Source organism: Gobius niger, assembly GCF_951799975.1.
Source record: "Gobius niger genome assembly, chromosome: 1".
Classification (NCBI taxonomy): domain Eukaryota; kingdom Metazoa; phylum Chordata; class Actinopteri; order Gobiiformes; family Gobiidae; genus Gobius; species Gobius niger.
In genome coordinates, this window is record NC_136852.1 from 57183450 (window position 1) to 57205429 (window position 21980).

General features: G+C 40.2%; 3 protein-coding genes across 4 annotated transcripts; 1 reads left to right on the forward strand and 2 right to left on the reverse strand.

The window, feature by feature from the left end:
- Window positions 1-1727: 1727 nt before the first annotated feature.
- ddhd2 (DDHD domain containing 2) lies at window positions 1728-8392 on the reverse strand. 2 transcript variants are annotated; one of them, XM_079570113.1, is made up of 19 exons: window positions 8261-8392; window positions 7649-7822; window positions 6761-6953; window positions 6320-6507; window positions 6157-6246; window positions 5965-6085; window positions 5805-5894; window positions 5553-5694; window positions 5266-5474; window positions 4944-5008; window positions 4735-4857; window positions 4561-4656; window positions 4306-4488; window positions 4165-4191; window positions 3767-3922; window positions 3586-3688; window positions 3345-3506; window positions 2062-2230; window positions 1728-1975 (listed from the first exon to the last, which is right to left on the reverse strand). In XM_079570113.1, exons 2-19 carry the CDS (start codon window positions 7766-7768, stop codon window positions 1891-1893), a joined length of 2322 nt encoding a protein of 773 aa, XP_079426239.1. In that variant the 5' UTR covers window positions 7769-7822; window positions 8261-8392; the 3' UTR covers window positions 1728-1890. The 2 variants fall into 2 exon arrangements, with proteins under 2 accessions (XP_079426239.1, XP_079426240.1); XM_079570114.1 differs by lacking the exon at window positions 4165-4191.
- A 529-nt stretch (window positions 8393-8921) lies between these two features.
- LOC306973088 (clustered mitochondria protein homolog) lies at window positions 8922-19839 on the forward strand. Its single transcript, XM_079569903.1, has 28 exons — window positions 8922-9243; window positions 11243-11337; window positions 11553-11724; window positions 12005-12136; window positions 12478-12629; window positions 12702-12856; window positions 13028-13150; window positions 13254-13383; window positions 13476-13568; window positions 13792-13958; window positions 14024-14203; window positions 14284-14706; window positions 14786-14859; window positions 14940-15044; window positions 15121-15221; window positions 15303-15455; window positions 15547-15609; window positions 15732-15964; window positions 16060-16144; window positions 16537-16690; window positions 16761-16900; window positions 17583-17663; window positions 17762-17887; window positions 18444-18553; window positions 18633-18726; window positions 18797-18922; window positions 19017-19090; window positions 19199-19839. Exons 1-28 carry the CDS (start codon window positions 9195-9197, stop codon window positions 19689-19691), a joined length of 4083 nt encoding a protein of 1360 aa, XP_079426029.1. The 5' UTR covers window positions 8922-9194; the 3' UTR covers window positions 19692-19839.
- Window positions 19840-20220: 381 nt separating this feature from the next.
- srrd (SRR1 domain containing) lies at window positions 20221-21973 on the reverse strand. The gene is made up of 6 exons (XM_079570368.1): window positions 21751-21973; window positions 21624-21664; window positions 21325-21530; window positions 20766-20864; window positions 20535-20686; window positions 20221-20470 (listed from the first exon to the last, which is right to left on the reverse strand). The coding sequence occupies exons 1-6, from the start codon at window positions 21918-21920 to the stop codon at window positions 20224-20226; spliced, it is 915 nt and encodes a 304-aa protein (XP_079426494.1). The 5' UTR covers window positions 21921-21973; the 3' UTR covers window positions 20221-20223.
- Between the last annotated feature and the right edge of the window lie 7 nt (window positions 21974-21980).

Below are 21980 nucleotides of genomic sequence, written 5' to 3' on the forward strand. Positions count from 1 at the left end.
CTTCCTCTTTTTTTGACAAACCAACTATTTTGCAGACAAGTGCTTTCTCAGGCTTTGAGGCAAGTGCATCACGGGCCACGCTATGAAACGCACAAAATAAAACTTTAGGCTAACTGTATTTTGAACGATGTCATTAAATATCATGTTGCCCCCTCGAAATCACCAGGGAGAATCAGTTGGCTTTTCAAAGTTTATTTTGAGCTCAAATAGTACAGAAAAGAAAAGGGTAAACATAGGTCCCCTGTGAACAAAGAATAAAATAGTTTAGCGTACTATGGATTAAGTTAAAATGGACAAACAGATAAAACAACACTTACACGTCCCAGATGTAACAAGGCTTAGGCCACGGCCCGACTACTGCGCCACAGCTTCTGCCCTGAGGCTGTGGGCCTAGCTCTTTTAAACTAGAATAAACAGGTCACGTGATGGACGCGCTTCCGGTTTCAATTATAAAAAGGCAGTGTTTAATTTAGCGAAAAGATTAATAAATACTGTTATTTACAGTGAACCATTTACCAACAATAAGAAAGCGCTTAAATACTTTGTCGAAAATGGGCGAGCAACAATCACATACTTACTGAGTTGGCTTAAGTACTTTCACATCATATCTTGTGGTCCCAGTGTTGTGTAATTTCACGGGCCAGAGAGCAGGAAGATGGGAAAGGAAAGCTTAGAAGCGCCAGACATTTGATTTGTTCTGATAGAAAAAGTGTACGCATGCGCAAACGAGTGCAGCGGAGTTCCAGCCCCAGCACGCTCCCAGTGAGTTATCAGATACAGGAAAGGTGAATCATAAACATTGTTGAACTCTGATGTCATTCTGCAATAAATAACGATGTTTTGCCAGTGTCAAATAAGTATGCGCACAAACTGTAATTTTTTTTTTATTGTGATATTACTGCATGAATTACATACAGACAAAAATGAGTGGATGTTAACATTTGATCATGAAAGCATGGCCTATAAAGCGAGTTTTCTTTTTTGGTAGAAAAGACAATTACAAATAACCATGGAATGACCAGAGCTGTAATCTACAGAACAATTTAATCAGATTGAAAGTGGAAAAACATGATCAAGTGATTTCTCTGACTTTGGCATGAGAAAATGAGAGGATATCAAGATCAAGATGATAGTTTCAACCAGGAACAATGATAATTTTGAACCTTCCTTCACGTCACAATTTTGATCTTACATTTGGAGGTAGCAAACAATTAATCAATTACAATATTAACCTTAAAACCTGAAATTATTACTTCAATACTTTTTGTACAGGTAAGATGCAGCTGCCGAACGTGCTTAAACAGATGTTCTAAATATTTTTTTCTCACAAGTTGAAGAACTTTATAAATTAGTGGGTCTCAAAAAGTAGAGACGGAGTTGATCGAGTTGCGGGATCATTTGCAGTAGATTGTAAGTGTTTTAATAGTTTTTTGATAGTCAGCCGTAGGATCAATTACTGAATAAAGGAAATACTGTATTATTTTGATGTCCAATATACTAAAAAAGGCCAAAACTGCAAATTTGTATTATACATTCAATTTTCTATCTTTATTTTGCTCATGGCTTGGGCCGTTTCTTTCATTTCATGCGTTTACAATAGTGTCTCTGTATATATTTATATACAATAAGTTACAAATACAATGTTTTTGTTGATATGTATAGTATGTAAGCTTGGCTCCTGTACTTATACTTATATAAGTATAAGTATATACTTATACTTATAAGTCAAGTTACTCATAGTTAACGGAATAGAAATAACCCCAAAGAGATTTAGTTAAAGTGCAAAGGAGAAAAAAAATATGGTAAGTGCTATAAGATAACTTGTAGTGTGCAGTATCAGTAAAAACACCCATTTAATAAGGCATTTATAGAGACAAAGGATCTGTAACTTCAAAATTGTTGAGGTTGTTCAAAAACAACACCAAGTTTGTCATATATTTCCTTTAAAACCAGGAGGGCGGTATCCTCAGACTCCCTGAAAAAGAACAAGAAGACATCTGTGTATGAGATGCAACTGACAATGCAAGTAGATTTGGCCAACTAATGAAAAGCATGACTCACCAGTAGCACAGGTGGGACTGAATAGCAAACAGGTATTCATTGAAGCTCTCAATGGGTTTTTCCTGGAGAACATAGTCTATCCTACGCCCTCCATTCAGCATCCCCACTTTGATCTCAGGCTGCTCTTGCTGCTCTGCTGAAACTGGCGACTCTGCCTCAGCACATTCACCTGCAGGGACAGGAGTTTAAAAAATAAGCCCCAACATGCTCCAAGCTTCTCATACAAACCGAGCACAGAAGTCGCAAATGCCTGAAGATATTTGAGAATAATAAATGAGTCAATGAGTCAGCAGCTGGAGTTCCTGGAAATTAAAACTGACGTTTTGCTGAAAACCGTGCGGCTTCTTGAAGGCCGGCTTGGTCCCCACAGCGGGCCTTCAAATTTCTAAAACTACCTCGCAGATAACTAATTTTAAAGTGCACATATCATACATAATTGAAACCTAAAAGATTCCTTTGGGTACTTCAGCACTCATATTCAAAATATGAAGGATTTCAAATTGGAGTGGCCTCTGCAGACACAAGTGGGTATGACAGGGTGGGAGAAGAGTGAAAACAAGCTCTGACTTTCTGCTAATGGCATGCCAGCACATAGATGATGCTGCAGTGAACATACTTTGAGTGCACAACTGCTCAACACACTGGTTCAATGCGCTTCTCTTTGGTCCTCATGGTCGTGACCTGACATTCCTGCAATACCACCCCCTTGTGGCCAGGGGCGAATCCAAAACAGATTCTAATGGAGTCTTTAAAACTCTGTTTAAAAGCCTGGCTCCAAAGAATAGCTAGGGGTTGTTGTTATTTACTGTATATTCGCAGGCGGGGATGATTTTAATGTTTTTTAAGCACTGCAAAACACTGTGCTACATTTTGTATGAAAAGCGCTTTATAAATAAAGTTTGATTTGATTTGATAAATGCCCCTGTAAATCACGAAAGCCGTCACTCTTTTCTACTCTTCTCACATCCGAGCATGAGTCAGCCCGATACGTAAGAGCGGCAGTGCGGAGGTTTTATACTCATTTGACTCAAACATGAGATCACTCGACTAACAAGCAGCAGGTTATGGGATCTATGTCACAACATAATCCAAGAACTACAGATCAGAGTGCTTCAGCAGTAGAAGAAGAGGACGCAAAATTGCATGAATTAAGTGAAATATTACTCCAGGTATGATATTGGCATAGTTTATAACCTGGAAAAACCTGAAATTGTTGATTTTGCATAACACATTATGACTAAAGTGACCTGCAAGGATGTAATAAAATTAAGGTAGCAAAGTACCTTGTGGATCTTGAAGGTTTCCCTCAATGGAAGTCTCTTCTGCTTCTACTGATGGCAGGGCAGCAACGGGGAGTCGAGCAAAAGACTGCCACGCTGTTCTTAAGGAGCCCAAGACATTATTTCTTATGTCCATGCCCATACGGGTTAAGCTGTCCTTTAATTCTGAAAAAACAAAAATAGAAGACTCATGAAATCAAAGCCCAAATGGGTTCTATAATTATTGAAAGTGAAGTATTTATACCCAGGTGCATCCTCTTGCGTCCTTTATGGTGAGGAATTAGCCTGGGCTCCAGGTCATCGTCTGACACAATCATGGGCTCTATTCGATAAGCCACCGGATCATACTGCGCACAAGTTAGTTCATTAGTTTGAAGAGCTAAATGAGGATATAATAACACCAATATTATATTCTTGGAGCTTACGGGATGATAGATGTTGTAAAAACTCTTGCAAGTGGGAAAAGTGTAGTGTGGGTCAATGCGTTTGAGTCCCCGGACAGTCAGGAACATCCCAATAGGAGAGCCAAATGCGAAAAAGGTTTGTGGATGGAATGCCAATTGTGGATACTCAATGGAGACCTTAAAAATAAATGCATTTTTCTTCATCAGTAATTTTACAAGCAGACAATCAAAAGATCACACTCATCAGGAACATGGAAACACAACACAGAGACAAGTGATGTTTCACAAAACATTATTGATCGTCATTCATGCAGAATGAACACCTAATGATTGTGAACTTGGAGCCCTTCAAAATAAGAACCACACTGAAGAGTTGAGCTGATAGTGTCCAACTTCAGGACAGACACACACACACACACCTGACCCTTGGCCATGCCTCCACTGGTCTGTCCAGGCAAGCAGGGAAGGAAAAAAGCAGCACCGTAATGTTTTCATTAAGATAGCTAGCTTTTTTTTCTCTCGCCAGGCCAATAGTTTTACTTTCATTGTCGTATTGTTACCTGTCCGATGCCAACATCGAAGTGTTCATAGTCAACAGCACTGGTGACCGACTGAGCTCTATGCAGCTGGGCCTGCTCTGTCATAAACCCTGAAGACTGGTTATCATTGTGATCGTTGGTGGCGGAATCTTGAGAAGAACCATATAATTCTTCTGCAAGAAGCAGTGAACTTTGTCTGGAATCCTAATCACAGAAAAAGAAAAACTTTAAAATAACACAATATTCTGTGTATATTTCAAAATTACTATAATTAACCTTTTGGAGTAATTTTCTTGAGGCAGCATTTAAAATCTTTTTCCGAGGACCAAGTGGAATTCCCAAATCTTTAAGGTCATTGTCACGACATAGGGCCTAGCAAAGAGACAAATACAACATTTAAAAATAATAATAATAATGATAGTGTTCATCTTCTTTGAAAACAAGATTTACCAAAGATTCGAGGTCTAAGTTCTCTGCCTGCAGAGGGGTCAGGTACTGTTGTAAGCCCAGCTGGGTCAGAAACTGCTCCAGTGAGTCATGTTGTGCATAACAATTTGAATCTTCCCTTGGAACCTTCAAAAGGAAACAAGAACATACAGTATAAATCACTGATAAAAGGCATATAAAGTTGAAAAAACAAAATGCAGTTAGAATCATACTTTTGCTGAGTTGGCATCCATTCCTGTCCTTTGATTTGTTAGTAAATCAAATAATATCAGCGAGCCTAAATATGAAAATATGATCAATTTCATTATTGCGTCATTTGTGCGTTTTGTGTTCATGTTAAGGCTCCTCCATTCATCAGAATTACCCCCCACCTCCACCCTAGCCCTTTCTATACACTGTATAATACTGTATATATTATGTATACTTCACTTTGGCAGATGTGCAACTGGTGTATATTTCAGTACTGGTTTATTTTTATTCATATAACATTTTTTTTTGGATCAATAAAGTCTAGAACCAAAGATAAAAACTCACCCAGGCTGTGGCCTACAATGGAAACTGCCCCTTTAAATTCTGGATGCCGCTGGTTAAATAGTGCATGTAGCCTGTTGATCTCTGAGGCCACAGTGTCGACTATAGTCTGACAGTAAGTGGGGCTGTTATAGAAAAACAAGTCCAATAGTGTATCATTGGTGAAGTGTCTTAGCCGGCTGATGCTGGGCAGAGTGATACGCTGAATGTCCCTGACAAAAAGGGGAAAACAAGTTAGAGAAGAAGCTTCTTTATTGCTATGTTACCTAGATGCAGCATTTGACACATACTCATCCACCCCAGTTGCATCACCATGTAGAGCACTGTGCCAGTTCACAGGCAGAAACTCAACTCTCCCGACTTGGTCCTCCAGCTGTGCACGTTTGTAATGAGAGGCAAGAAGGGACAAGGACGCACTCCTGAAATCGTTAACTGAATAAAAAAGAAATAGAAAAAGATATAGTAAAAACAAAAAAAAGGGAGTACACATGGCAACATCTCACAAAAGTTGTGCATTGTATTATTGTATTATAACAACGCACCACACTGTATGATAGATCTGAAGCGGAGATCACATGCAGGACCAATGCCATGCACCATAAAGACAAGATGGTCAACGTGGTCCGGCTCACCTGAGAATCCATATTACAAATTAAACATGTCCTTAATCTATGAATGGTTACTTATAATGACATTTCATACCATCAGGTATTTCTACAGAAATGCTCTCAACTCCTCTCTTGACTGTTCTGGGTCGAGTGTGCTCTGATGGGGAGGAAACCCACTCATCTTGTGCAAATATAGGTTGATAATGCATAATGAGCTGAAAGAGTGAAACAACACAATAAACTATTTGAACATGCACCTTATTACCACTTTGTCACATGAACATACTTTTGGGTTGTGTAATATTACGGTTTCTCCCGTGGGGAACTCCAACTTTGTTTTCCATTCATCTTTGGTTATTGCTTGCTTATATGCATCCTTAAAATATAAACATAGGTTAAACAATAAAGGTAAAAACAGATATAGAGCTTAACAGGTTAAGTGATTTCACCTCGAGCCTCTGGCTGAAGTCTTCGGAGTAGGGCATGAATCTTGTGTCTTTATCTCCTTTGTAAAACCAAGTGCAGCGACGAACTTCAGTCGGTCCTTGTTCCCAGTATACAGCATAGCGCTTTCTTTCATTAACGTGCACGTCATAGCGCTCTCCCTCCACAGCCACCAGTATTTCATCACTACTCTCTGCCAAAACAATTAAACAGCCTGAAGCATTAGGCGACCCACAACTTATACAACCAAATATTTCGTTTACGATTTGCAGATAGAAAATTCTAACAACTATGGTCTAAACTACCAGCACTCGCGCAGAAGAGACACAGTGGGGTAGTTTAGATTCACCAACTGGAGAACCATTGTGCACATTATTGGACATATGATATATAAGGAACACTTTAATAATATTGTTGTAAAGGTTTTCACACACTATTTTGCTCACCAATGCTGTATGCAGACTCTAGTTTTACAGAGTCCTCAATGCTGAAGGGCTGCCAGGTCGTGTTGTCATCAGCACGACTACAGAAGAACCAGTGAGGCTGAACTGCCTGGTAGGGAGCCGGGGCGGCCTCCACGTCCACCATCTCAAAGGAAAAAGTAGAAGATGGTGAAGCCTCATCTACCACTGGCGTCACCTGAAACAAAGGCAGCTTGTCACCCAAGTGAGTAAACTAGACAGTTGTTCTACAGCATAATTCATGTAAATTGTGCATGTAAACTAAACAATAAAGTAAATAAAATAAAGGCAGCCTATTCTTGCCTTAATGCACAAAAGCGGTTTGTTTTCTTCTGATGTCTGGCGCAGTCGCCAAATTAAGTTGTATCGAACTGTTGTAACAAACACTATTAAATACTGAAATATAAAACAGGCAAACACTGAGGGTGTTCCACAGAACCATTATATTGTTGGTATGAATCATTGCGCTTCAAAAGCAGCTGTAAAGCAATTATGGTTATATCTGAAAATCTTTTCAATTACTTTCTGATACAGTGGCATAAGCTAAATGTAGTTTTGTACTTTTAAATTAGATTTACTCTAACTATTGCTTTGTGCTAAGCCAGGTTCATGTTTCTGGGAATTGAAGGCTAGTACTGTGCCAGTGCTGTCCTGGTGACTACTTGTTGTGTCCAAGAGTTTACAATGTGTGAAAAAGAACAGTATGTCCCTTTCATTTACGCATCCCACTTTGCAGCAGTCTATAGCTTAAACTCTGGTGAATTAAAGTTTACCAAACTTAAAGTTTCTTATTGGTGCCTTCAACATTTAAAATATTACTTTAATAGTTTTATAACTACTATGTGTTAAGTAGAAGCAAATGCCCACACAAACCTTCTCCTCTGGTAAGGTGCCTGTGTTCTCAGTCTGTGAGTTGTTGCCCAATAGCATGCCAGTGCCTGATGGGGCAGCTTGGTGCAGACCCCTGTCGTCCTCATTGGGACAGTCTGACATTAGCCCCAGTCGAAGGCCCCAGCCCTCTGCTCACACTCAGAAGAGCAAATACAGCTGTAAAGAGGAGATATGATTAAGCTACAGTAGATATATTTTGCATACTGCCTACATAATGGGTGAAACTGATCGGTTATGTCGTCTATTAAAACAATCTTCTATCTGTAACACCAGCATAAACACCAGATACAGTTTGTTACTTTGTAGCAGGCATCACTTAAACTGTTTCAATGATTGACAGCAGGTGAGTAACCCGCCTGTGATACAGCAGGGCACGCACTACGTCTGCCTGATTGCTGTCATGATATTATAATATTACATGTTGGTTCAGTCCTTGATATTAAAGTAGCTTTCTATAAAGTTCCGCCTGTAAATCCACATAAACAGACGGGACGATGCAGATGACAGGGTTAGCTCGGATGACAACCAAATCGGTTTACGTGTTCACACCATACAATTTATTATGAAAATGAACGCAATATTCAGTAAACTTACCCACTGTTTCACCTACAACAACGTTAATTTGGCGAAGTTCCCATCGTTGTTTGGGTTTAGCCTGTTAGCTTGGCCAACCCAAGGACAGCCTCCTGTCAGAGACTGCTGCGTTCAAGGATTCAGGAAAACAGAACATTCCTGTTCGAACATAAACAAAGTAGCTGTGCACCACGCAAAATGTATCTGTGGATAATTTAATTTGCTATTTCGTTTATTAAAGGTCAATATTATAAACATAAATAATATCTACTTACTCAATAGAGGACAAAAGAGGGAAAAGAAGACGTCTGAGCGGCTACTCATCCCACAACACCATGACTAAACTGTAACGTATCAATCTGTTACAGCTTTTACACGGGATGGATTTTATTTAATCATTGTATTGAAAGTGAAGTAAATTAGTTTAAAGTAGACTAAGTAGGATGCAACCTGTTTATTAATGCAGGTGTAGGCCTCTGGATATTGCAGAAGCCCACACCCTTTAGCAAAAAAAAGTAAAATAAACCATGTGTAATTTAATGCAAGTTCTTCCATACAGTTCGGGAACACCCGTGGAGTTCTGGTTCTGTACCTAGTTTCCAAGCGTTTGGGGGCGGGTCTATGTAGGAGTGTAGCCTGCCAGGGGAAGGAAGAAGACTGGAGTTTAGACACACCCAGTCCAACAAAGTGAGAGAGCAACAGCCGAAAAATAATGAGCTTGTGTGGAGCAATAAGAGGGTGTGGCTTTTTTTTTTTTTACACAGAGGGAGCAGATAAGCTAAGTTTGCCTAGCATACAGGGGGCAGGAGTCACAGTCCTGAGGAGGGAGCAGTTACTTTCACTCTGCCTCATACTTCTTCTCTCTTCACAGTTTTCCCCTGGCATTCCCCACAAACAAAATCAACTTGTCCAGCTCAGGTAGAGGAGCCAACCTTAGACTTTCCAGCACGCAGACATGAAGGACAAAGTGAGGAAAGGAGGAGGCAGAAGTCATGCCAAGAATGGTAAGTACAGTTTGTTTGAATTTTCTTCCTTTTTCCTGAGCCTCCCCCCCATGTTTGCTTTTCCTTTTCATCTGCTGCCTCCTCCACAGCGTATTAGGAACAGAGTGGGAGATTTTACACCATAATGCTGTTCTGTGTTTTGCTGAGAGTTATTCTCTGCTTTTCCCAACTTCACAACAACTGCAAAGCTTAAGAGTGAATCATTAACAAGTGAAATCTCAAACTAACAACCCTATGACAATACAACTTTATTACTGATTGTATATTAATCTTGAATTATTACTACCTCTTTGTTGGTGTATTGTATTGTATTGTATTGTATTGTTTTGAATTGTATTGTATTGTGTAAGACAAATCAATGGCGTATATGTGCATCCAGGAACACAATCTCAACACAGTGTTTTGGCTTAACAATGTATTTCAGGTATTTCCTAGATTCCTTTGCCAAATGAACCACTGGCTGCAGAAAACAATGCACTATTCTCTCGTAGTAGTAGTTTCACCAATAACTGCACAGCGAATCTGCAGAGAGGAGGGATCATCCTTCAACCAATCACAAACACAGAAACTTTTTTGGGCGTCTTCCAGATGTTAACTGGTCCCAGAGTAACAGGGAGAATTAAGGATTTACTGTGCAAAGAATACTGCGCGTGTTGACTTTAGCTGTGTCAGAGCATGTAAGAGATGCTGTCGCGCAGGTATTTTGTCCATGCTTCACTGACAAACTATAGTTTATGTGTTTAAGAGGTTCCAAATGCCGGCGCAGGGCGTGGTTGTCCCTTCACCCTGAGATGACATGAAGGCCAGTAGGCAAACTCAACAGGTTAAGTCACACTACAGGTTGAGGAACATGCTCAGTCCTGCTCGAATCATGAACCTTTGGGGAGAACACACCCACTTTTACACAAAATCCTGCATAATTTATCAGTCACCTTTAGGCACTCTCACTTACAAAGTCAAGAAAGGTTATGGAAGATTTGGCATCATGATGATAATTTTGATGACAAGCCTTCTGTGTCACTTTAACAACTTCTTTCTCAAACAGGCTTTTACTGGTTTTATAGTTTGGGATAATTTATTTTATTCCCCAAAAAAATGAAGGTTGGAAAGACTACTGTTGCACAATATATTGTCAAAATACTGTGATCACATTTTTAGCTGACACAGCATTCACATTGCAAGATGCCACCGTATATTTAAAAATCACGGAGGTCTTGACAAAAGCCTAAAATGAAAATAAATGTCAACTTAAAAGTTTCAGTCATGATTTTCCCAAAAGATAGTTTAATTTTATATTTGGTTTGGTTTTGAGTTAGTATGTTTTTGTCTTGTTTTGGCACAAAACAAATTGTGCTTGATTTATGTGTAAATGAAACAGAATGTACTGTGCTGAAATCGTAAAATATAAAATGTGCTAAGATGGTTATAGTAAAAAATACTGAATCAGAATAGGTTTTTAAAATAAAGATAAAATCCCTTACAAATGTGTGAAATGGGCAAAAATCCAAGGCACTCCGAAAGTAGATTAAAAGTCCTTTTATTAACAAAACTTTCTTCGGAGCAATCGTGCAACATGAAACATATGACAAAACTTGGTTGAGATAAATAATAAACTGTAAAAACTTAAGAGTACTAAAAAGTATAAAACTATAAAGGCATGCATTTAAAATCAAATATGATAAAAAAAACAACAACATTTAACATAGAACAATGGCTGGAACAGTTTATTATGTTCACGAGTTGGAGTTATTAGGTCTTTTTTTGTTCATGAGTCTGATAGCGGAGGGGCAAAAACTGTTCTTGTGGCGTGGGGTATGGGTCTGAATGGACTGTAGCCTCCTGCCAGAGGGGAGAGGGGTGAATAGTCCGTGCCCAGGGTGAGAAGGGTCAGCTGTGATTGGATTAAAAACCTTTTTTTTCACATATTTTCTGCAGCCCTGTGATACAGAACCTATTACTCACCAATGAATGTGATTGTTTGTGTTTTACCTCCCGCCAGATGACGCAAGCCCTACTAGCCTTGATGTGAAGAAAGATGAGGACACTTTCTCTGTAAAAATACAGGGAGCCGGAGTGGAGCCATTTGAGCTGCAGGTTAGAGAGTTTTCTCTTCAATCTACATTTGGATTTAGATTGTGTAATTATTATGCTTACACACATTCACAATAACAATATGTGGTTGTTTTCAGAGGACATTATATTACCTAAATAATTGTAGTCTTGCGATGTGCTAATTATGACCATTAAAATCGACACGCGATAAATATTAGACATTCTATATATTACATCGATTTGGTAATATTTTGTAGGTTCCTATTTTCTGGCTGGTTCAAGACGCCATAATGACTCTGCTGTCGAGGGATGAGGTGTTTCCACGTTCAAACCTGTCCCTGTCTCTCGCTGGCACCACACTGGACCCTCTCTCACCGATGCAAAACCTTAAAGGATTAAAACCTGGATCCATTGTTAGGCTGACTGAAGGTAAATCCCTAGTACATAATACCTACATTATCCTATGATTTGAAATCATAGGAAGAGTTGTTGACAATCATCTGTACTAAGTGATTTTGTTGAAGACCGATGGGGGGGGGGCTTAAAAGAAGATATAGAAAGAGATCAGCATAACACAAATGGATTTCGATGGTTGTATTAAGTTGCCTGTGCGTTATGTAATTTTGAACATTGTAAGAAGTTAACAACACAGACACATTTCCATCGCTTTTATCGTTGTGTGTACATGTCTCATCTGTCTTCTTCTCAGAGCTGTACACAGCCCACTCAGCTCGGCTTCACTTGGCCCGCGTGCTCGAACTACTGAGAACATCTGCACCGCAGGACGCCTTGCGAGAGGGGCGCTCCCCCAGTATTTTGGACTCCATCACACAAGCACAAGGTGGGCGTTTAATTCACACTCCCAATCTAACTGTAGACACAAGTGCTTGATTGGTGATTTGCAGTGGGTTGCTTTAAGTGTTGGGGACGGTTTGGCTGTCGCCTCAAATGGCTTCGTCAGCATCTATCAACATTTTAGCAGAAAGCTGAGTATATATCACGGGTGCAGACGAAGCCTCTTGAGATGAGAGGCAAAATGTCCTTAACACTAGAACAACCTAGTTCATATGGCCTTTTAAGAAGGAAAACTCCTTGACTGAGAAGTTCAAACTTGCTGCCAATATTATGAATGGTAAAACTTCTCAATATCAAAAGAACATTGAACTCTCTTTTCTTGTGCAGACACAACTGTACAAAATGGAAAGAATCTTAAACGGTCTTTAAGTAACACCAAGACAGAGGCAACAAATCAAGACGGCGCTCCTGAATACTTACTCCCTGGTTCCCATGAAAGACTTCTGATGGCTCTGTTCCCGAACAGTTCACAACCAGAGGTAAATGGAGGACATTCGAGAAATTGCCATGATGTGCTTCAGCTTATATGGGCTTAATATGTGTCACACCAGGCTCCTGGCTGTGTGCGGGACTTGAGCCTGAGTTGTTGGAACCCTCCTCCAGGACACAGGAAGATGCAGGGAGACTTCCTGTATATCACCGTGGTAACAACCGAGGGACGGCGCTGTGACATCACCTCCTGCCCCAAAGGCTTCTTCCTCAATAGGTACTGAATGCATTTTTATTGTCTGTTTTTTTCCCCCATAAACCCTGCATACATTCCCTGTAACAACTTCAAGATGTAGCAAACTTTCAAATACTGACACCTCGTATGTGCTTGTCCCTTGTTATGCTACTGATTTTGAAATCAGATGAAAATGCCATCTTTCAATCCCAGGTCGACAGAAGAAGTTTTTGATCCCCGTCCCGCACAATCGGCTCCAGTCTGCCATTGTTTCACTGACCTCCTCTGTCAAATCAGCCCATCCTTCAAGCAGTCCTTCTCCGCTCTCAAAAACAAGTGAGGCATACTTCTATAATATTAATAACAGTTCAAATAAAGATTAAACATAGGATCATGTATTTGTTCCTGTCTGTGTCGTAAAGTGTCTGCTATTCTATAGGTTTCACTTGCCCCCACATGAGGCCTTGAGCACTCCATATCACACCCTGAGCTGGTTGGGGCCGCCTTGTGTGTCCCGCATTCATAAAAACACATTCACTCGACTCGGAGTGGATGAACAGCCAGCACAGGTTACTTTCAACACAATTCATCAAATCATGGTGACAAAAGAGGTGGCACTGACAGCGTAAGGGGAGTGTCTGACATCTCTGTCATTGTGCAGGCTCCCGACTGGAATGAAGAGTTACAAGCAGCCAGAGACCTTCCTCTAGGAAGTCTGGAGGAGAGACTACAAAGAGACAAAGCTCTGCTACAGGTATCCACAAGACATACAGACAGTGTGTAGTACTGAGTGAGAGTCCATGTTGTTAATATATATATAAAAAAAAGTTATTGTAGCATTGTAAATCAAAGACAGATAAAGCGAAAAGCATTTACAGAACATAGACCCACAGAGAATCCAAATATGTTACTCTCAAACCTCGGTGTAAACTACAACAACAGCTAAACATTTTATTTGTATTATTTCATTTGGACAGATTAATAGTGCATTTGTCAGGGCAGCGACTCAGGGGGCAGAGAATGTCATAGATGGCTTTGTGGATCCTGTCAATGGCAATCCTGAGGATCCAGCTTTCCTCTGGGGTGGCCTTTTTATGAGCCAAGGAGCTGCAAGTGACGTTTTTGGGGGAGAAAGAGGCCGCAGGTAAGAAACAATTACAAAACTTGGTTGTGCTAATGTGTTTTAATGTGTGGTTTTGATCCGCCTAGAGCTGCTCAGAGACTGGAGCTGAAGGGAGTGCAGGCCTACAGTGACATCGAGGGGCTGCAGGGGCTGCACACTCTGCCCACAGCAGTCGTGGATTATAGAGGGGTACGTCTGTCAGCTCAGGGCCTGGCTCCAGGATTAGAAAGCTCAGAGCAGGACCAGGAAGCCTCTCCAGCTTCAAGGTATTGTTTGCCAGACAATTATATATTTTTTCATTTTCTTGTCCCTTTTAAGTAACATATCATTTCATTTTGGCTGACAGAGGCCTTTTGTATGGAGTAACTGCAGGACCCCAAGAATCTCCTCAGCGCAGACGTCTTCTTGAACATCTTGCACAAACGGCCAAAGTTCTGTTCATTCAAAGACATGTTGTTGTGTCGCCTAAAGGAAATGCGGTGCCCTTGTTCACGTCCATTGATGCACAGGGCGTTGTAGGAGCAGACAGGAGGTTTTACGTGCTGGATGTGTTTAGGAGCTCCCCAGTGGATGCCAACTTTTGCCCTGAGGAAGAAAAAGAAACTGAGGCTGTTCCTGCCGAGGATGGAGTTAAAGAAAGTTGTCAAGAGGAAGCCAAAACAAACTTTTGGCCAGAGAGTTATTGTTCAGACACTGGGTTTCCAAAGACTTTTCCTCACAAGCTCTGTAGACTAAGGCCAGAACTGCTTCAGGCGTTTACTCAGCACAAGTGAGTGTCAACCACACATCATGTTTATTAATGGCATTAATGGTATGTCATATATTTATATCTATTTATTTCATTTTAGACATAATCAGTTCAGTCAGATAGTGCGGGAGAAGCTAGATCAGAATGGAGGCTTTGAAGAGTGTGCCACAGCTGGTAAGATCTATCCACTGTTATAATAATAATCTATTTCAGTTGGATACTACAACCTTATGTTATTTTTTTATTTCTGGCAGGTGACGCCCGGGCTACAAGTGCAGTCAAAGAAGCCTGTAAAGAAGTCGGCTCTGTTAGCGATATTATTTTTGAGATGCGCTTCAACCCAAATGTTTTCACTCCAGGTAAACTGTGACCCATGTACACATTTATATGTACATAATATTTACAACTGTTCTTTTGATGCCCTTGTCATTTTAGGAGTGAAGTTCCCTCGCACTGAAGATGCCTCAACACAGCTGCAGAAGAGATTACTGCGAGAAGCAGCAGCTTTCATAATCACCGATCAGATCCCAGCTTTTGTAAGTCTAGCAAAACAGTCTTCTTTGATACTACCTACCAAAAGTACAGTATACTTATTACATGTTTGTTTTTGCATTTAGATGGACTATTGTTTACAAAACAATGAAGTTCCAGTTGATGGTGCGTCTCTGAAGAAAGCCCTACACCATCGAGGAATCAACCTTCGCTATTTGGGTCATGTGGTCAAGGCCATCTGCCAATCTGAACATAAGGAGAGACTCCGACACATACTAGTATGTGCAAAGTCTTGCATTGAGTTTCAAGATTTGACTGCAACATTTCAAATAACTGTTTCTTTCTTTTATTCAATGTGTTGCTCATCAGAGGATAGCAGTCAGTGAAATATTCATGCGCTCAACAAAACGAATATTCAACAGTTTTGTGCAGGTATTCAGTAACCTTTTATCATTTGCTGTTATTACCTGGAGCAAAGCAATGTCTGTGTAGCAGCAGGTGAAAGTTCGTTATGTGAATTGGAATGTAAAAAGCCTGGGGTGTTGTCTCTGCAGGGCGTGGACGTGTCAAGCCTCTCTGCAGCTGTCAGTCATTTCCTCTGCTGCCTATTGGTCCCACACTACACCCCGACCTCCATCACGGAGGACATGAAGAAGAAGTCGCGGCGGAGGGGCCGCGGGGCCGGGCCCTCTGAGAGCACGCCTGGGAGTACTCTCACGTCAGCAGAGCTCTGGAACATGGTGTCCCAAGATGCAGTTGAGGCTTATGACATCGCCGACGTTCTAGGGTTAGAAAAAATGATGTCTTGAATCTAATTGTGCTTTTTCTTAATTTCAAGAGCAGAAAACATAAAAAACATGTTTGTTTTTTTTCTTTTGATAGCACTGGCCCAAACCACCTTGTAGAACACTATGGACTTCAGAAACTGTCCCTGCTGAGAGAGTTCTGTTTAAAGACTGGAGTTCAGGTATAGATATACTTCATTGCTGAAATATAGAGGGGAGCAGTGGTTCTCAAACTTTTCACACAAAGTAATATCCCATAAAGTACCTGCAGGACTGCAGTGGATCAAAAGAACTAAACAAGGTCTAAAAAGTTTGATCATCATCTGAATTTCACTAAATTATATCTAAACTGGGTGTAAACTGAGTCTAATCCAGAAAAATGACTAACTTAAACATAATTAAGCATAAATGAAATTATCAAAATGAGCACAGTCTAAAATTATACAGTACTACCTGAAGAATCTATTGGTACATGTACCACAGTTTGAGAACCACTGTTATGAACTATATACTTGAAACAAAAACCCGAACAGTGCATAAGAATTCAAAACTACTTGCTTCTTCTTTTCAACAGCTGAGACTCAAAGACTACTTCCTGGACAACCAAAACAAAGCGCCCCTGGGTCCAGATGACGTCCTTAACGTCTTCCCTGTGGTCAAGCATCTCCACATGCCCATTGTAGACGCTTCTAAAACTTTTCGTACAGCACAGACCTCATTACAAAAAGGTGGATTCAGAGTTTCTTCCTCTTCACATTTTTATGAACTCATTTGTTAATTATGTTGTTACCATTGTAGGCCATTTGGATCAGGCTTATGAGCAGTTCAAAGAAGCTGCCTACTTATATGGCAGGGTATGCGATGATCTCCATCCTGAGGCATGTTACTGTCACAGTGTTCTCGCCAGAGTAGCGTTCCTAAAGGGCAAGTCAGCAGAGGTAAGTGGATCAAGCACAGACACTAATACACTAGTAGTATGAAGAGCTTGATGGTAGGGCTGCGCAATTACTCGAAATTCGATTACAATTTTGATTATTACATTACATTATTTTTTTTATGAATAAATTATTTTTTTATTTAATTATTCAAAAACACAAACAAACAATTTCAACAGTTACAATACATTTGACAAACCAACACCAAGCCAGGATTACAAAACAAGACAAAATACAGTAGACAAGTCTTGACTAGACAGACAATACAGCACTTCAGCATAATGCATTCCAAAAAGAAAAATGAAGAGGAAAAAAAAGAAAAAATAGTAGTAACTTTTGTAAATGTTTGGTTTGAGGATGAGGATGTTCATCTTTTTAACTTATTATAGAAAAAACGATTATTAAGGATGCCTCAATCGAGGAAATCATTTGTACTTTTGACTGTTCAGAAAACAGAAAATATTCAGCGTAGTTTTTTGATTAATGAATAAATAAAATAAAGATAGACTTTTTTTTATGACTAAAATAATCTTGATTTTTTTTTTTTTCAATAATCGAGCAGCCCTACTTGATGTGTGTGAGGTGTGTTTTAAATGGGAGATCTGTGATATAAATGTGTTTAATGTGATTCATATTATGTCCAGGACCACCTCAAGTTGTTAAACAGTATTTTTTTCTATTTCAGGCTCGTAGTACTCAACTGAAAGCAGTTGTCATTAGTGAAAGAGTGCTTGGTTTTGACCATCCAGACACTATCCAGCAATATGTGAGTCTTTTAAATTGCACATTGCTTGGTTACACAAGTATCAAATGAAGAAATATTTTTCTTGCTTTGCCATGTTTCATTTTGTGTTTCTTTTATAGGCGCTTTTAGCTGTGTACATGCAAGCTGGAGGAGAAACAGCGCTGGCCCAGAAATGTCTGCTCAGAGCACGTCTGTTAATGCTCACAGTCCATGGAGAAGACCACCCTTACACTGCTGCACTGGATGTAGGTTTAATGTATTAAAGGGGGGGTATTATGCAAAATCGACTTTTTCAAGCTTTACATCATGTTATTATGTCATTCCCTCATTAAAAACATGCCTGAAGTGTTGCCTTGGCACATTCACGTATTTTTGAGTAATCTGTAAAAACTCTGATTCAGCCATTTTAGGGATAGGTTTGCCTGAGTCCTCTTAGGAACGCCCCCACCTCCCGGAGACGCCTCCGAGCTTTCGTCACCAGCCGAGTAACCAATCTCTGCTCCTCAGCAGAACCCCCTCCCCACTGATGCCACAGACAGCGTGTGGAGGGGGCGTGTCGGAAAGGGTCAGAGGTTCTTAGAGACAGAGGCCTATTTCAAGACATTTGCTACAGCCATTTTGAGAGAGCAATTTTATACAAGGCAGTTATTCTAATTTACTGCATTTACAGACCAACAGAAGGTTTCGTCATTGTAGTGTGCTATAGACTGGTGCTATGTGATTGAAAAAAGCATAATACCCCCTCTTTAAAAAAAAGGAAAAACAGGGAATATAGCTGCATGTAAAATGTGCTGTTTGCAGAGTTGCCTGGGACTGTTGATGACAGGAAATCAGTCGGAGCAGTACCTGAAGAATGCACTCAAGCTTAACACTTCCTTCTTTGGAGCCACTAACCTAAATACTGCTCTCAGGTATGTCGCTATCGGAGCGGATGGCACTAAATTTAAACACAATAATCAATAGCATGCTTTCATATTGTTTACTTTGTAGTCAACACCTACTGGCCCAGCTGATGTGCAGTAAAGGTGACTACAGAAGTGCGATGACCCATGAAAAAGAAGCCCTGTCAGCATTTACCTCCATGGTCTGTTATTGCTGTATCTAATAAAAAAGGAGTAATTCTAAACAATTGATTTAACTGTCATTTTGCGCAGTTTGGAGAGGTTCACGCCCAGACCCTCTGCAGTACTGAATTTCTGTGCACCATAACCAAACAAGCTGTGCGTGTGGAGAGGTCGATCAGACAAGCGGGACCTGAATGCTCTGAGCAAACAGTGGAGGTATATTTAAGTTACTGAACCCAAGTTTCAGTTTATGCCATGGAATTAGATGGGCAATAAGAAAGATTTAAATTTTAACAATTTGTTCCCTCAGTGTCTCACTCCTACACCTGAAACCCTTTTGGAGCAGATGGTTCTGGTCACAGGAATCAGAAAGATCGTACAGAGGTAAACATTATTATGCATCATGAATGACAATGGCAAATCTGTTGCAGCAGTGATTTTTTATTGTCCTGAGGCGGGATTCCCCTTTTTGAAATATATTTATCTTTTCAGTGACAGGTTCCAGGAATATAAACAGAAACACATTGAAAGAAAAGCAGCAGTGGCTAAAGAGATAATTGAAAGTTTACTGTCAAAGCCCACCGCTTCGGACAGTGCCAGCAAAGAAGAGAAACCGACCGCAGATCAAGATAAAGAAAGCGTGAAGGAGGTTGGAAACAGTGAAGACACAGACGCAGAAGGAGGAAAAGAGAGTTCTACTGAGAAATCAGTGGAGAGCAATGACGCAGTTTCACTTACTAGTGACACAGGTGACGCAAGCGGATCAGATTCACCAACAGTCGATGAAGAGGCCAAAGCTAGCCTAGAGTCAGATAGGTTAAACGGGGAAATTAATGGAACAGCCGAGGCAGCAGCAAGTCCTTTGGCTCTTAAGGCTATGACTTGGGCAGACGTTGTTTCAAAGCCTGTAATATCAAATGGACCAGCTGTAGACTCAGCTGCCAATGGAGGCTTAGAGGCCACTCAAAATGGTGATGAGGAATAATTAAAATAGGTTACAGAGAGTGTCACTGCAGTGTCTTAACAACATTGGATGTTTTTAACTCCCGAAAGAATGAAGAAAACAATTTACAGATGTGAGGAAACGAGTATTACAGTTAACAAGATGGTGTTTTTATGAAATGGATTTCACTTTGAACTATAAACTGTTTACTTTTGTGAGCAATGTTCATCTTCAAACATAGCACAGTAGCAGAATTTGTTTCAGTAGAATTATAGAAAACAAATAAAACTGTTCGGAGACACTAAAATAATGAAAAAAATATTTCATGGTCTTCAGTAGCACCACTGAGTAAAGTACTTAAGAGGCAGAAACATGGACACTGACCTGCACCTGCATCCTCTCCAAGCAACAAACTAATTATGAATCTGTTAAATGCCCAGGGAATGGGCCAATAAAGGTACCTCTGGAGGTGTTATACTCTATTACAATAGACAATATAGTTTGATGAAACTTACAATCCAAACTTACACATCTGCTACAAAACAATTATTGTAGAAGTATTTGTCACACACAACTACCTACTGGTATCTTTGTTTTTCTGTACAATCTCTAAATCAGCACAGTGTTCATATTGTGGTTCTGGTTGGTTTATCCATGTGGACTGTGAAAGTTTGTCAATGTCACTTGAAGGAAAGGTGAGGACTGCAGAATCACTGAAGACGTCGATCATGTGGGATGGACAAGGAAGCAATATCTCCTTGCATACAGTCGTTATCCGGCTCATGTAGTTGTAATCTCGGCTAAATTCTCTGTCAATTGCCCTGTTAAAACAATAAACTCCATTTGTAAGTAACACACTCTGAGTTGGAAAATATGAGTCAATACCTGTCTTTCACGGCACTGAAACAGTTTCCAATAATGATCATTTGAGTCAGATGATGCTTGTCCCAGTTTTTCCACAGAAGGTTGTTGTAAAGGGCTTTTCCACAATGCAGTAAGTAGAAAAGAGTGGGTTCATTAGCTCGGCGCTTTCCTTCCTGCAAACAAAATCACGATTAAGCAACAATATTCATTTATATACTTAAATAGACCATGTGATAAAATTAAAAACTATACCTCATTTTCTGTCAACACAGTCAGTCCTAATTCTTTTAACACAGCTTTCTCTCCAGTAGAAAATATAGGATCATAGATGAAGCAGTCACTGAGCTCAATCTAAGCAAGAGAGAAACGTAATTTCAAGGCAATACATTTAAAATACTTTCATTAAACACACTGCCCGATCAAAAGAAACTTCTGCAATGTCAAGAGATTAATGTCCATCCGGCGATGCATTAACTTTTCACTAAAATCTTGTATTGATGATGGGGGCTGTGATCACTGCGCAAAGTGTTCTCCAGCACATCCCTTAGATTCTCACTGGGGTTAAGATCTGGACTATGTGGTGACCAATCAATGTGTGAGAACCGCTCTTTCACAATGTGAGCCTGATGAATCCTGGCACTGTCATCTTGGGATATGCCCATGTCTTCAGGGAAGAAGAAATCCATTGATGGAACAACCTGTTGTTGTTGTAACCTCAGGTACTCAGTTGATCTTTCTTTGGACACTAAGCTTAAGCTAGAACTGACACCACATTTTTGGTCGGGCAGTGTATGTAGCCAATTTACTTTACCTGGGCAGCCTCTAAAAGTAGCACTAACATGGCCAGCTGGTAACGGGCAGAAACACAATAGGAGAATGGCCCAAGGCCATAACACACACACTGCATCTGTCCAGGAGAGGAGCGTTTCCCACAGTGGTCAGCAGAAACCCGAGAGTCTTCATTCTTGTTCTCAAGGATTTGGTGTCGCAAATCTGAAGCTGCTATAAGTAACTCATCTAGTCGAAAATAACAATAAAACAAAGTCATCAGCACCATCGTAGATCAAATAAATGACCTGTAACTATACAATGAAAGTAGAAAACTACCACCTTTCCATTTCTCGACAAAGGATTCACATCTTAGATCAGATCTAAAAGGTACAGAAGCATGATTGTTACATCCGTATAGATTAAACCTGATTTACATGAGGCGTTGGATCAAAAGTGATTATCTTACACAGTCTTCCTGAGTCGTTGTACAGTCTTATCAACATCCAGATGTTCCTCAGAGTTTAAACTCCGCAATTGAACTTTGCTTTTTTCGTTTTTTCCTTTGCGTCGCCGAGCGACCTGCCATTCTTCACTGGCCGCTGACATGTCGACAATTGACGCTCTCAAAAAGATCATTTAGTCATTTCGTTCACATGTGTTCATGACTTTGTGCATAGCAATTAACGGGTTTTGTTT

Excerpts from the sequence above, each read along its gene's own strand:
- ddhd2 (XM_079570113.1), bottom strand. The coding sequence starts at position 7,768 with ATGTCAGACTGTCCCAATGAGGACGACAGGGGTCTGCACCAAGCTGCC. Across the intron at positions 6,247-6,319 it reads ACTTCAGCCAGAGGCTCGAG|GATGCATATAAGCAAGCAAT; the intron begins GTGAAATCACTT and ends TTATATTTTAAG. Across the intron at positions 3,689-3,766 it reads TTTACAACATCTATCATCCC|TATGATCCGGTGGCTTATCG; the intron begins GTAAGCTCCAAG and ends ACTTGTGCGCAG.
- LOC306973088 (XM_079569903.1), top strand. The coding sequence starts at position 9,195 with ATGAAGGACAAAGTGAGGAAAGGAGGAGGCAGAAGTCATGCCAAGAAT. Across the intron at positions 12,630-12,701 it reads CGAACAGTTCACAACCAGAG|GCTCCTGGCTGTGTGCGGGA; the intron begins GTAAATGGAGGA and ends GTGTCACACCAG. Across the intron at positions 13,384-13,475 it reads TGGATGAACAGCCAGCACAG|GCTCCCGACTGGAATGAAGA; the intron begins GTTACTTTCAAC and ends GTCATTGTGCAG.
- srrd (XM_079570368.1), bottom strand. The coding sequence starts at position 21,920 with ATGATCTTTTTGAGAGCGTCAATTGTCGACATGTCAGCGGCCAGTGAA. Across the intron at positions 21,531-21,623 it reads CTTTGTCGAGAAATGGAAAG|ATGAGTTACTTATAGCAGCT; the intron begins GTGGTAGTTTTC and ends ATTTTCGACTAG. Across the intron at positions 20,865-21,324 it reads TACTTTTAGAGGCTGCCCAG|ATTGAGCTCAGTGACTGCTT; the intron begins GTAAAGTAAATT and ends TCTCTTGCTTAG.